At 54.9% G+C, this 12,309-nt stretch overlaps 1 protein-coding gene across 2 annotated transcripts in view; it reads right to left on the bottom strand.

Moving 5' to 3' along the window:
- Positions 1–242: 242 nt before the first annotated feature.
- The window catches only part of CAPZB (capping actin protein of muscle Z-line subunit beta), a 145,664-nt gene continuing 133,597 nt past the window's right edge, over positions 243–12,309 (bottom strand). Inside the window, exons 7-10 of one of the 2 annotated variants that reach the window (XM_073007765.1) lie at positions 6,523–6,588; positions 5,717–5,793; positions 4,198–4,310; positions 243–1,077 (exon numbers count right to left, since the gene is read on the bottom strand). In XM_073007765.1, the coding sequence (XP_072863866.1) occupies positions 4,208–4,310; positions 5,717–5,793; positions 6,523–6,588 (246 nt within the window). In that variant the 3' untranslated portion in view covers positions 243–1,077; positions 4,198–4,207. The remainder of the gene's footprint in view (positions 1,078–4,197; positions 4,311–5,716; positions 5,794–6,522; positions 6,589–12,309) is intronic. The other variant, XM_007980259.3, reaches the window with a different exon arrangement.

The raw sequence follows: 12,309 nt of genomic DNA, 5'->3' as shown, positions 1-12,309 counted from the left end.
GCAGCACCAGAGCACAGTGTTTGCTGGTGCCTGTGGCCTCCAACAGCAGAGAGCGGAAGGGGACAGGGACCCTGCACCTCATCACATGCCCGGTGTGTTTTCAGGGCAGCAGGGCTGGGGACCGAACACTTCTTTGCTGCTGTGAGCAGGGCCCACACACGTCCCCGCTTGGAGCCAGCGCGCAGCCACACGCGCTTGGAAAGTGAGGCCGGCGAGAAGGAACACAGAAGGCCAGCGCTAACTGCGTCCCAGTTTCTTTTTTATTAATTTTTTTTCTTTTTTTTTTAAGTATGGAGGCTCAAGTATAAGATGTAGATTTTTTTTCTTAAGCTTTACAAAAAAACAAAATAAAACAAAAACCTCCTTTTGCATTCCATAGAAATTGACAGAAAAGCACCTGGCCGGAAGAGCGGAACGGTCGGCGGCCCCCCCAGCCCCCACCCTGCGGCCTCCGTGGGACGGGCGAGTCTGCGCAGGACGGCACCGAGGGCCACCTCTGCTCCCAGAGCTGTCCCCTGTCCCCATGACCCCCAACCCCAAGCAACTCCCAAACACACACGGAATAAGATTTCCAGTTTTTCTTCTCTCTTTCACACACCACAGTTAGTTCATAAAATTTTTTTGTTTTACATTTTTTACACCAATGTAACAAAAAGGTGGGAGGGAAGGGAGGCTGGCCGACAGTGGATTTTATGCCTATAAATGGGGGGACGGGGAGGAAGACAGGGGCCCGGGAGAACAAAAACCACATGGTCTCTATGGAAATGTGGAGAGAGCTGAGAGCGAGGTGTGGCGGAAGCAGGCTCGGAGCCGGAGGAGGGTGGCTATCGGCTTTATTCTCAGGGAGAGATGGCGCTGTGCAGTCAATGATGCAGCTGTTATGTGACCTGTCGGGGAGGGAAGGGACGAGGGGAGGGAGCAGAAAACGAGTTTTCTAAGAAAGGAACCTAACGAGTGCACGGCGTGTCTGGTTAGCATGAAGCAGAGGTTTAGCATTGCTGCTTTCTCTTCAAAGCCTCCACCAGGTCATTCTTCAGAGCTTCTTGTTTTGATTTGTCTGCAAAAGTCTGCACAGACCTGCAAGGGAGGAAAGGCGTTATCAGCAGATTGAACAGGGATTGGTGAGGCGGTGGGGGCCTGGGGGCCACCATGCCAGTGCCTGGCTGGTTTGCTGCATGGACCCACCTCCTGGGGTGAGGCTCTGGGTCACTGGGCTGGGCATCTGCCCCTCTCAGAGAGGGGTGAAGGGGCACATGGCCGAGACCTGCACCCTCTGCACCTTGCCAGGCCCTGTGGGGGTGGCATATGGCTTACATGGACAGGTGCTCATCTCTGCCCCTGGCCACCGGTGACCCGGCCATAGTCACTAGAACCCTAAGTTCACTCCTCTGTGTGTAGATCCCCATGTCACCCTAAGCCACAAAGTGGCTTCTGGGCTTCCAAGCACAATGGAACAAAGTCCCTCTGCTTCAGAACAGCTACCCTGGGTTGCTGGCTGGGGACTCAGGCCAGGGGCTAAGACGTGAGGGCTCTGGGGCCATGTGGGTTCCTCTAGAAAAGCTTCCCCCTTGCCCAGGCCCTGCCCAGCAGGAGAGCCTCATTCCTCACCCCACAAGTGCAAGGTGCAGCGTTCTCCCAGCCCTGGGAGTGGGTAGGAACCAGTGTCTCTGTTTCTGAGCACACCGTGTTCAAGGCTCACGCAGCAGGTGCTTCAGGCCTCTGCTGTGAGGTACCACCCGCTGTTAACTTGGCCCAGAAAACCCCTCAGCCTGGACTGCAAAGGGCGGCACAGGAGAGCCAAGTGCCCCTGGGATCCCTGCTGTCAAATTCTGGATTTGTGGGGAAACGTTCAAGGTGACTGCATTCACGTATGTGTGGGGACACTCATCAACAAAGCCAGAAACAATGAAGGCTTGTGGAGATTTCATAGTCTACAAAACGCCTTTCACATATATTATCTCATTTAATTCTTATGGGCATCCTGGGGTAGTCTCAACTATCAACCCAGCCAGATGTGGTGGCTCAAGCCTATAATCCCAGCACTTTGGAAGGCCAAGGCGGGAGGATCATTTAAGGCCAGGAGTTCGAGACCAGCCTGGGCAACACAGTGAGACCCCATCTCTACAACAACAACAAAAAAGAGCAAAGTCAAGGCTTTAAAAAAAAAAAAGCTATCAATCCAATTTACAGATCCGGAAACTGAGGCCCAGAGGAATGCCCGCTAGCAATTCTTTGATCATTTTGTCAAATTTACCCAACATATTGGTTAGGCAATGACTTCCTAAATGTGGGTTTTATAACAGTTTAGAAGCAGTGGAAAGAGTGGGTAGAGGGCTGCCCAAGAGTGCTACAGAGGGTGCACTCAGCTGGACTCTCACGTTTGATTCACACCAACCATGGGAAGGAAGAACAGAAAAATCAGTCCCCAAATGCAAAAATGGGTAAATAGAAGTGAAGCAGGGCCCAGGAGAAGCAACAGCACCCAGATTGAGTTCTGGCTACTGAATCCCTACAAGTCACAGGAAGAGCCCTCAAAATACTCAGCAGGTGCCATAGACAAGACCTGGAAGCAAGCTGCATACAACTGAAAAAACTCCCAGGAGAAACGCAGACATTTGGTTCATGCTGGGGAACTACACGTTTCTGAGTATCTTCCCAGGACTGTCCCTGGCTCTGCGGCGGCCAAAGGCATCAGCCCTCACGACCCTCAGGCTCCAAATCTCAGCCGATTCCCCAGGGGCTTCTTGCCAAGCTCACAGCGGGAGGTCAACATGGCCAGCAGGAGATGCGGTGGGCAAAGCAGCAGCGCACAAGACCCCTAGCCTGGGTGGTCACTGGCTCTTCTGGGAAGGAAGAGCCAAGCCCATCAGGTCTTGGCTGGGCTGCACAAAGGAGAAAGTTCCAGAGCCAGAATCAAGTTAGACACAGGAAGTTAGAAGTGAAATGGTGGAAGGCGGAAGGAGCAGGGGGCTCATTTAAGGGACAGAGCTTGGGAAGGTCACGGCCAAGCACCCTGGAATCAGCGCTTGGAGACAGAGCTCGCCTCTGTGGGAGGGCGGAGTCTTCCTGAGCAGACCTGGCTGTCAGGGTTTCTACGCCAGGACGCCCCCAGTGGGCGGCCAGGTAACTGCACCACCACAGTGTACCTTCAAAAGGGTTTTTTCTCAGTGCCACGATGGAAATGCCTGATGGCCCCACTGTGAGGCTGACCGGAGTCTTGGGCCTTAAGTTGGCACACACAGACTAGACTGGTGCACTTAAGTCCCATGGCCTCGGAAAAGCAGCTCCGCCTGGTTTTCTAAGTGCCTGACCCCCACCTCCACCTTGGAAAGCCTGCTGCACCCCTTCTGGGGTGGGCCTTCAGTGTGGAGCCCCTGGACCTGGACTCTGCAGCCCCAGCTGGCAGGGTTCCAAATGCCTTCTTTTACAGACAAGTTTCCCTCCTGCTCTCCAGGGATGCTGCCTCCTTCCCTACATCTGGATCTGTCACAAGCTCAAGTCATGGTTCTTGGCCATTACCAACAAGCAAGACTATTTTCCTTTCCATCCGCGGAACCTGTTTAAAGGAACAGCTGCAGCTCGTTAGGGGCGGAAGGTTATGCTGGTTGAGGCCGAGTCTGCACTGGGCGTCCAGGCAGCTCCAGCAGAGCATCGGGGCCGGCCTGGGTGGAGTCCAGCCCTGACTCTGCCCTCCAACCCCAGAGACTCAGAGATCAGAGCGTGAGGTCACCCCTTCCAAGCCAGCTAGCCCTGGACAGCCAATGTGCCGCTAAGCAGGGGGCTTATTTGGCTTCTGAGATCCCTGCACCAGCATCAGAGGCTCCTCTGAAGCATGGGGAGTGGACGGCAGGCAGACCCCTGCCCTGGGGACAGTCAGGCCGGTGCACACAAGGGGCTGCTGCTGGAGAGGCAGCATCCGTCCCTTGGCCTGGGCTTTTTCAGAAGTAAAAGCCAAAAAATCAGCCGTCTTCCCCACACCCAACCTCCGCCCAGAGTGGAAAGCGCACACACGTGATAGGTGCCGTGTTACACGGGGCCGCGGCTACACGGGAATGTGGCTGCGCACCGGCCGGGAGCACACGTGGGGGTTAGTGGTGTTTTAAATGGCCGCGCAGCAGCAGCCGGACCGGCAGGGTCTCGGCGGGTTGGTGAGTCCTGTTTTAGTGGGGAGGGTCTCACGGCTCTCAGGCAGGGTACCTGGATCGGCTTAATTATCAGGCTGGATGTAGATCTGGCGCTGGGTCAGCACTTGAGAGAGCTCCCTCTGCAACTGCTTAAACTTTTGGTTGTCAGGGATAGCATCAATAGATCTACAGAGAGTGTTCAAGATGAGTGGAGTAGGAGGGAACAGAACCCCGAGAAGCCAGGAACGCAGGGGGCCACAGCTGAGGAGGAAATTCAGGGAGACCCACGAGGCGGAAGGGGGGTGCCGTGGCGGCTCTGGGCTGTAGAGTGGTATCACCCCTGCAGAGGCCCACGCTGGTGGCCGTGGTTTTCAGGGGCTCGCCACCACCACCCATAGGCTCTTCCGCTTCTCTCCCCCACTTCCCAGCCACTGCCTGGGGACTGTGTAGGTTGGCTGGGTGGGAAAGTGCGCTTGGTGTATTGGGCAGTGGCTGCAGGTGGCAGGCCTAACACTGGGCTCTGACCCTGTCACAGGTCATGAAGACCAAACCTCCCCCAGGTGGGCAGGAGATCAGAAGACCAGGGTCCAAAGAGGAGGACTCCTCTGTTTTAAAACTGTAGAGCAGGCAACTGAAATCTGTCACCCACCCCAGTCCATGAGCTGGTGCAGCAACAGAACTGCAACCTGCCTCTCTGGGCTGGGCTGTGAGAGCTACGTCACAGCAGTGGGTGAGAGGGCTGGCTGCTAAGGGCATAGCATGGCCCGACTCACATGGTGCTGCTGGACTGCAGAGCGTGTTCTAGATTCACCATCTCAGCCGACCCTGCCTCCTCCATCGGACAAGGGCCTCTTCGAGGAGTGCCAGAGGCCACACAGCTCAGGATGACAGAGCTTAGGGGAGATCCCAGCCTCCTGACTCCAAGGCCAGTGCTCACTCCACAGCTGTCTACTGCCCCCAGCTGGGCTCTGGCCTGTCAGAGGCCTGCCTCCTGCTCTGTCCACCATGGACCTGGAGGGTCCAAAGAGCCCCCAGCTTTTGTTCAGGCTGACACTGCAGAGACGAGGGCATGAGGTGGGACGGTGCAGGACATTGGCCACTAGTAGCAGAGCCCTGGCAGAGGACATCAGAGAGGCTGGGGGCCCCCTGAGAAGGCCCGGGCTGAGGGCCCTGCCTGCACATTGTGCTCTGCTGTCTCGGAAAGCAGGCCAGCCAGAGGCGGCCGGGCTGCCTGGGATGTAGTGTCATGGCTCCCCTAGGACCAGGCTGGAGGGGCTGGGCAGATTTTTGAGTGGGGACTGACAAACTGCAGGCCTGAGGAGGCTCTGGGGGCAAGGGTACCAATGGCTGCTAGGGTGAACGTGCCCCAGAAAACAAACAGTACAGGTAGGGACCGACAGCTGCTACTGAGAGTGCAGATGACACACCAGGACTTTACTTTCCAAAATCACCATAATGATCATCCTAGAAGAGGGACACTGCAGCCTGAAAATGAGAAAACCGAGGCCCAAGACCACACAGCTAGTAACTGGCAGAGCCAGGGTTCAAATCCCTCTTTCTGCTTCTAAAGCGTGTGCTTTCTGGTACATTACCTCAGCCCATTGACGATATCCTTTGTTTTTCCAAAGTAGATCTCGTTCAGCGTACTTCTGATTTTATTTTCCATGTCCTGGAAGGGAGGTCGGTCAGCAACCCTGAGGCCAATGCCCTCTCTCCACCCGCCAGCCCTGCAGTCCCCATTGTGGCCACTGGAGGGCGGCACACACCTGCTCTGGGGCACGGGTGAGCGAGCTCCAGGCTGCCAAGACCCCACCTGCCATCTGTGCTCCAGGCGCCTTCCTGTCCTCAGGAAGGGAGGAAGCCAGTACCCAGGTATTGGCGGCCAACTCTGCCCATGCCTGGGAGCTGGTCTAAACCACATCACCACCCCTCAGACTCCCCACTAATTTTGTGAACAATTCTGTGAAACCGGAGAGCACCTCCCTGCCTTCCCAAACAACGTGGTGACAGGAGGGCCAAGGCAGCCGCAACTGAAGCCACGCCAGGGCCCACTGGCATTTCTGGGATCTGCTTCCTCTCCCAGCGCAGGGCCCTGTTCACACCCAGGCGATCAGGGGAGACAAGACCTAGTGTGCCCCAGAGCCAGCGCCTGAGCAGAGTCTTCTGGGAGCCCGGGTCGGGGGGAGGAGCAGGAGGTGGCCCTGAAGCCACAGCCTGCTGGCATCCAAATCAGAAGCTCCGAAAATATGAGGCCAAGGTAAAATCCAAACAGCGCTCTGCCGGCTGCTGTGGAGCTGGGAGAAAGCAGCAGAGAAGGGGGCCAGCACAGCGGTGCCGGGGGTGCAGTGTCACTGCCGTGGGCCAGCACAGGAGCCAGCCAGAAGCCCCGGCCACTCACCTCTACCAGGCGCCCGATGTTGGCTATGTGTGGGGAGCAGTCACCCACAGTTTCATCTTTCTCCATCTGCAAAAGACAGAAACATTCCAAGTCAGAGAAAGTTGGGGCTTTCTGAGAACGGCAGACAGCCCAGCCCATCTCCACGGTCTGCAAAGAGCCTATTGTTCCCACCGTGGAGCCAGCTGTAGGTGTGACAAGGCCACTTTTGCAGCCTGGGAACTGAAGCACAAACCTACTTCAGTTTCAGACCATAAAGAGCCCAGCCGGCAGAAGCCCAGGGCCCCCACTTTCAAGGGAGAACATTTTGCTGCTGCCCATGGTAGAGCAGGCAGATGCCCAGAGCCACAGCAGGGAGGGCAAAGGCAGAGGCTCTTGACAGACACCGGGTCACCCGAGCCAACTGGAGAAGACTCGCTCGGTTTGTCTTCAGGCCTCCACTGGCAGGCCCAGGACAGGCCGTCCACCCCGGGTTCAGGGCCTCACACTTCAGGGGAAGCTCCCGGACTGCTGCTGCGCCCTGACACTCCCGAATGGTGGCTTTGGGGTGTCATCTGCTGCGATCTCGCGGGGAAGGACAGACAACCTCTGACGGAGACTCCAGGCCACAGGGATTCAGTGGCTCACCCTAGTCATGCAGGTGGCAATGGCAGAGCCTGGGTCAAACCCTTCCTCGCGCCAGGGCCCGTTTGTTCTACTCTGTGAGGGGAGTTTGAGTGACAGTCTCAATACAGACTGAGGTGCTGAGGGGGGCGGCAGCACTCAAGCCCCATCTCCTCTTCCCATGCCCAGGAAGAACTGGCTCTGACCCAATCATCTCCACTTGGAGGAGGGAGGAAATGAAGGCAGGTTAGGGAAGAAGGAATTCGGCACTTTCCTCCCAATTTTTTCTTATCTGAAGCCTTATTTCCCTGACAAGAATATAAATTCTTTAAGGAGAGATGTGCCTGTCTCATAACTCACAGGGTGCCTGGAAGAGTGCTAGGCACATAAATGCTCGACGTTACTACACTGAAAGAAAGAATCTGTAGCTACCATGACCGATGTTGTTGAAATAAAATGTGGAAGCTGAAATAAAGAAAGAAGAAGAAAAGAACAGCATCAGAAAGGGTAGAGTTCAAAATGAGTTCAGGCCCATAGAAGAAAAACCAGCAAAAGGCGGGTTCCTCTCTTTGGAACCAGGAGACGGGTGGAGGCTGGGGGGAGAGCCTGTCTCAGAGGGTACGGGCTCTGTTGCTTCTCACCTATTTCTACTTCTCCTCATCAGGGAGATTGACTTTCAGGCTGCGAAAGGTGGAACCAACCTGGTTAAGGGGGTGAGCAGAGGGCAGGAAAGAACCAAGTCACTTTAAACAACCAGGCTTGCAGGGTCGGGGCAGACCTGACCTGTGACTGCAATCTTTGACACCCAGGGCAGCAGTGGCTGACCTGACTTTTGTCTATTTTTTTTTTCTTTTCGAGACGGAGTTTCACTCTTGTTGCCCAGGCTGGAGCGCAATGGCGAAATCTCGGCTCACCGCAACCTCTGCCTCCCGGGTTCAAGTGATTCTCCTGCCACAGCCTCCCCAGTAGCTGGGATTACAGGTGCCCCCCAACACGCTTGGCTTTCCTTTTTTTAATTTTTTTTATTTTTAGTAGAGATGGGGTTTTGCCATGTTGGCCAGGCTGGTCTTGAACTTCTGACCTCAGGTGATATACCTGCCTCGGCCTCCCAAAGTGCTGGGATTACAGGTGTGAGCCACTGCACCTGGCGGACCCGACTTTTGTCAAAAAACGAAGAATGGGCTGGGCGTGGTGGCTCAAGCCTGTAATCCCAGCACTTTGGGAGGCCGAGACGGGCGGATCACAAGGTCAGGAGATCGAGACCATCCTGGCTAACACAGTGAAACCCCGTCTCTACTAAAAATTACAAAAAACTAGCCAGGCGAGGTGGCGGGCGCCTGTAGTCCCAGTTACTCGGGAGGCTGAGGCAGGAGAATGGAGTAAATCCGGGAGGCGGAGCTTGCAGTGAGCCGAGATCTGGCCACTGCACTCCAGCCTGGGCGACAGAGCGAGACTCTGCCTCAAAAAAAAAAAAAAAAAAAAAAAAAGGAAGAATGGCCTCTGCAAGGAAACGCTTGAAACTGATCCAGACAACAATTTTTGATGGGATCATTAAAATTATCTGCTGGCACATTTTAAAGTCAGAGATCACGAGGAGCCAGCCAGGCTCACTATGAACAAGCCCTGCATGAGAATACTTCTTTTCCTGTTTCGGTGGGGATGCTGGGCTGGGAGAAAACACAACTACTTAAATAGGGTTGCATCCTTCTGGCAAGTTCTCGTCTACCATCCTGCAGCTGTGGCTGAGAGGAAGGGGAGGATGCAGCCTCTGCCGATAGGGGTGGGGACCCCGGCCACAGTTCCACAGCCCCGTCGCCCACCCCTGCCCACTCCCCTCCACACCTGGTCAGGGTCAGCTCACTGGCAATACCGACCCACCAAAAATAGAACGATTTGTGCACTGCATATATTATGGGGCACCCTGTGGCAGTCTTTGCATGCCCTTGGTCAACTTGTTTGTCCAGGACTTAAGTAAAGGCCCAGCTGAGAGAATGACCAGCTTCCTATCGACTGTGTCAAGGGTTTAGATGGTCACAGGGTTAATACAGAACCCGGAAACCTGGGCTAGCTACAGAAGGAAACTGAAGCTTAAAGATGCAAGAATCACTGTTAGATTCCAACGCCTTTGCTCTTCCTACTTCACCATGCCAGTTAAATGTGCCGGGGCAAATTCAAGTCAGATATTTAGGCTTAAGGGTGCATTTCATGGAGTACAAAATGGAGAACTGCTGACTTGCAAACAGTTCCTATGAAGAGACTTGTGGTTTTTAGATAATTTCAAGCTTGACAAGGACGAGATGTGGCTACTAGGAAAGCTTTGGTGCAACTTTAAGGTGCATAAATGACAGTATTCCTTGTGCCCAGATAAGGGGAGGCGTTCCCATCCCATCGCATGATGAAGACACTGCAGCTGCCAGGTCCCACCGCTTGCTTGAGAAGGCAGTGGTTCCCCTCTGTTCTGTCCTGGCCTGGCTACATCTGCAGGGCTGGATTCAGTTTAGGGCATTTTTTTTTTTTTTTTTTTAAGAGACAAGGTCTTGCTACGTTGCCCAGGCTGGACAGGAACTCCTGCAACCCCCCCACACAACTGGAACTATAGGCGCGTGCCACTGTATCCTGCTAAGGCACTGGGTTTTAAAAGTTTTGAATGAGTTAGAGTTCATCTGCTTAAAAGGTCTGAACACCCTGACACCAAGAAATGGAAAACAACTAGGGCTATCCAGGCCTTGGGGGGGCAGGGGGGAGATGTGTGTGGGTTAGGGGAGACCCAAGAGAATCTGGCAGGGCTCTGAAGGCCTGCTGTCTTCCAGGGGGAACAGATCCAGCCTATGTCGCTGCGGATGGCAGAGTGGGGACCGAGCAGTGAGAGAACATCATGGCTCACTGGGCTAGACTCGGTCTGTTCTGATAGAGCTGTCCCTGACAGGCATCTGCTCACAAAGTAATGTGATCCAGGAGACCGACGAGTCTGAGAAAGCGGATGGCATCTGACAAGGAGGGGGTCTAGGTGAGGGCAACAGTCCAGAACCTGCTGCCTCCCAAGTCGTAACAGTAAATCTCTGCAGAAAAACAGACACCTGGTTCTGGCAAGACTGTTTTGCTGAGGGCTAGTGGAAAAGGGAGAGAAATGCTAGAAAGACCGGCTTCTCTGCTCCCATCTGTCCTGGCACACTCTGGTGAGTCATCCTGAGGAATCTCGACCCTCAGACTCCAGGGGGTCTCCATAAAACAGGAGTAGTGAGTGCCCATGAACTTGAGACTGACAGTTCTCATTTCGGGTCTAATAAACACGCCACCCGTGGCAGCACTGGAGCATCTGCTGGAACATCACCTTTATCTGCCACTAGCAAAACCCTGGTGCCAAGATGATGGGGTGGGCTGTCTGCTGAACAGGAGCTGGGGCGCACCCTCAGGAGGGAGGGGGCTCCATCCACCCATCTTCAGAAAGAACTTTTGCATGCCGGCCCCCAGGGACTGTGTGCTCTCCCCGATGTGGAGGTGGTTACTGTGCCCAGGCTCGGGGCTGGGTGGAGTCAGCTCTGCGGGCAGAGAAGCCTAGGGGTCGGATGGAAATGAATGAGGTCCTTCCAGCAAATCAGAGTCTCTCCTCCTCCCCAGCTCCATGTGGACGGCAGCTTCCCGGCCACCCTAGGGAAGGAATGAGGGTTTGGGGCTCACTGTGGGCCCCATTTTAAATGGGCACCAACAGCCCAAAGTGAGGCCTGGGCCGTCAGCAAAGGTCCTGGGTCATCTGGGCAAGTCCAGTCACATCAGCAATTTGGGCCTCTTCGTTCCTATCTTTGTGTTTCAGAATCAAGAGCCATCTTCCAACAAACAGGCCAAACCCCATGGCCACCAAAGGTAGAAGAGGTTGGGTGGAGAAGGCTTGCAGTGTGCAGCACTGTCCCCAGGAGCAGACTGATTCCCCAGAACTCAGGGGGCCTCAGCCCGTGGTAGGGAGGCTGAGCCCACGTAAATGGCCACGCAGGGGCTGGGGAGGGAAGGAGAAAGGCACCTGGGGAGTGAGGGGCACAGGGCTCGGCGCACCAGGCCATATTTCCACAGCCCCCTCACCCACCCCTGCTCACTCCCCTCCACACCTGGTCAGGGTCAGCTCGCTGGCAATATCAACCCACCAAAAATAGAACCATTTGTGCACTGCATATATTATTACATCCTTATAAAAGTGGCTGCCAGAAGGAAAACATTTTTATGTGCTGTGGCTGCACAGATGTTCCACAAGGTGGTTCCAATAGAGTTTGAAGCCAGAGCCTGGCCCGCGTGTCCCCAGCAGGCACCTCTCCCCCTCCCCATGGCCCTAACACAGGCAAGCGTTTGGAAGCCGGAAGCCTTTCCCCCAGAGGGGCTATATTACACCTCCCACTGCCACACGGCATCTTCTAGCAGGACCCAGAGGGCGCAGGACCCCTAAGGGGGCCCCACTCAACAGCTCTGAGGTCCCCCAGCTCCTGTGCTCCAGCCCGAGAGGAAAGGGCCTGGACCAGGCCTCCATTTCCTTGCCTTCACCTCGCACTAAATAAACAAATGTACACAAAAGGCCTAGAGCGGGGCCTGCCAGAATGGCAGCTCTCGCCGACTGTCAAAGCACAGCTCCATCCCCAGGCCTCTTCTGGCCTCTGGTGTCCTCCTGGTCACCACACTGTGCTGTGGGTCGGAGGCCAGGAGCCGGTGTGCAGCCAGGCCAGACGATGGTGGTCAGACGGCTTCCCAGGGAAAGTTAGGGTTGCCCAGGTTAGGAAAATTTTGAATCTAGAATTGTACATGTTCTAAAAGTCTCTCCTTGCAAGATATGTGGCAGTAGCAGTAAAAGTTATTGTTTGTATTTTTATTTTTGAGACAGGGTCTAGTTGTGTTGCCTAGGCTGGAGTGCAGTGTTGTTATCATGGCACACTGCAACCTCTGCCTCCCAGGTTCAGGCCATCCTCCCACCTCAGCCTCCTGAATAGCTGGGACTACAGGTACATGCTGCCTCACCTGGCTAATTTCTGTATTTTTTGTAGAGACGGGGTCTTACTTTGTTGCCCAGGCTGGTCTCAAACTCTTGAGCTCAAGTGATCTGCCCGCCTTGGCCTCCCAGTGTTGGGATTACAGGCATGAGTCACCGCGCCTGGCAAAGTTATTATTTATTGAGCATAAAACTGTGTGTAAAAATAGTTTTTTATTTCT

The sequence above is a fragment of the Chlorocebus sabaeus genome, chromosome 20 (assembly GCF_047675955.1).
Source record: "Chlorocebus sabaeus isolate Y175 chromosome 20, mChlSab1.0.hap1, whole genome shotgun sequence".
Lineage (NCBI taxonomy): Eukaryota > Metazoa > Chordata > Mammalia > Primates > Cercopithecidae > Chlorocebus > Chlorocebus sabaeus.
This window is presented reverse-complemented; position numbering and strand designations above follow the sequence as displayed.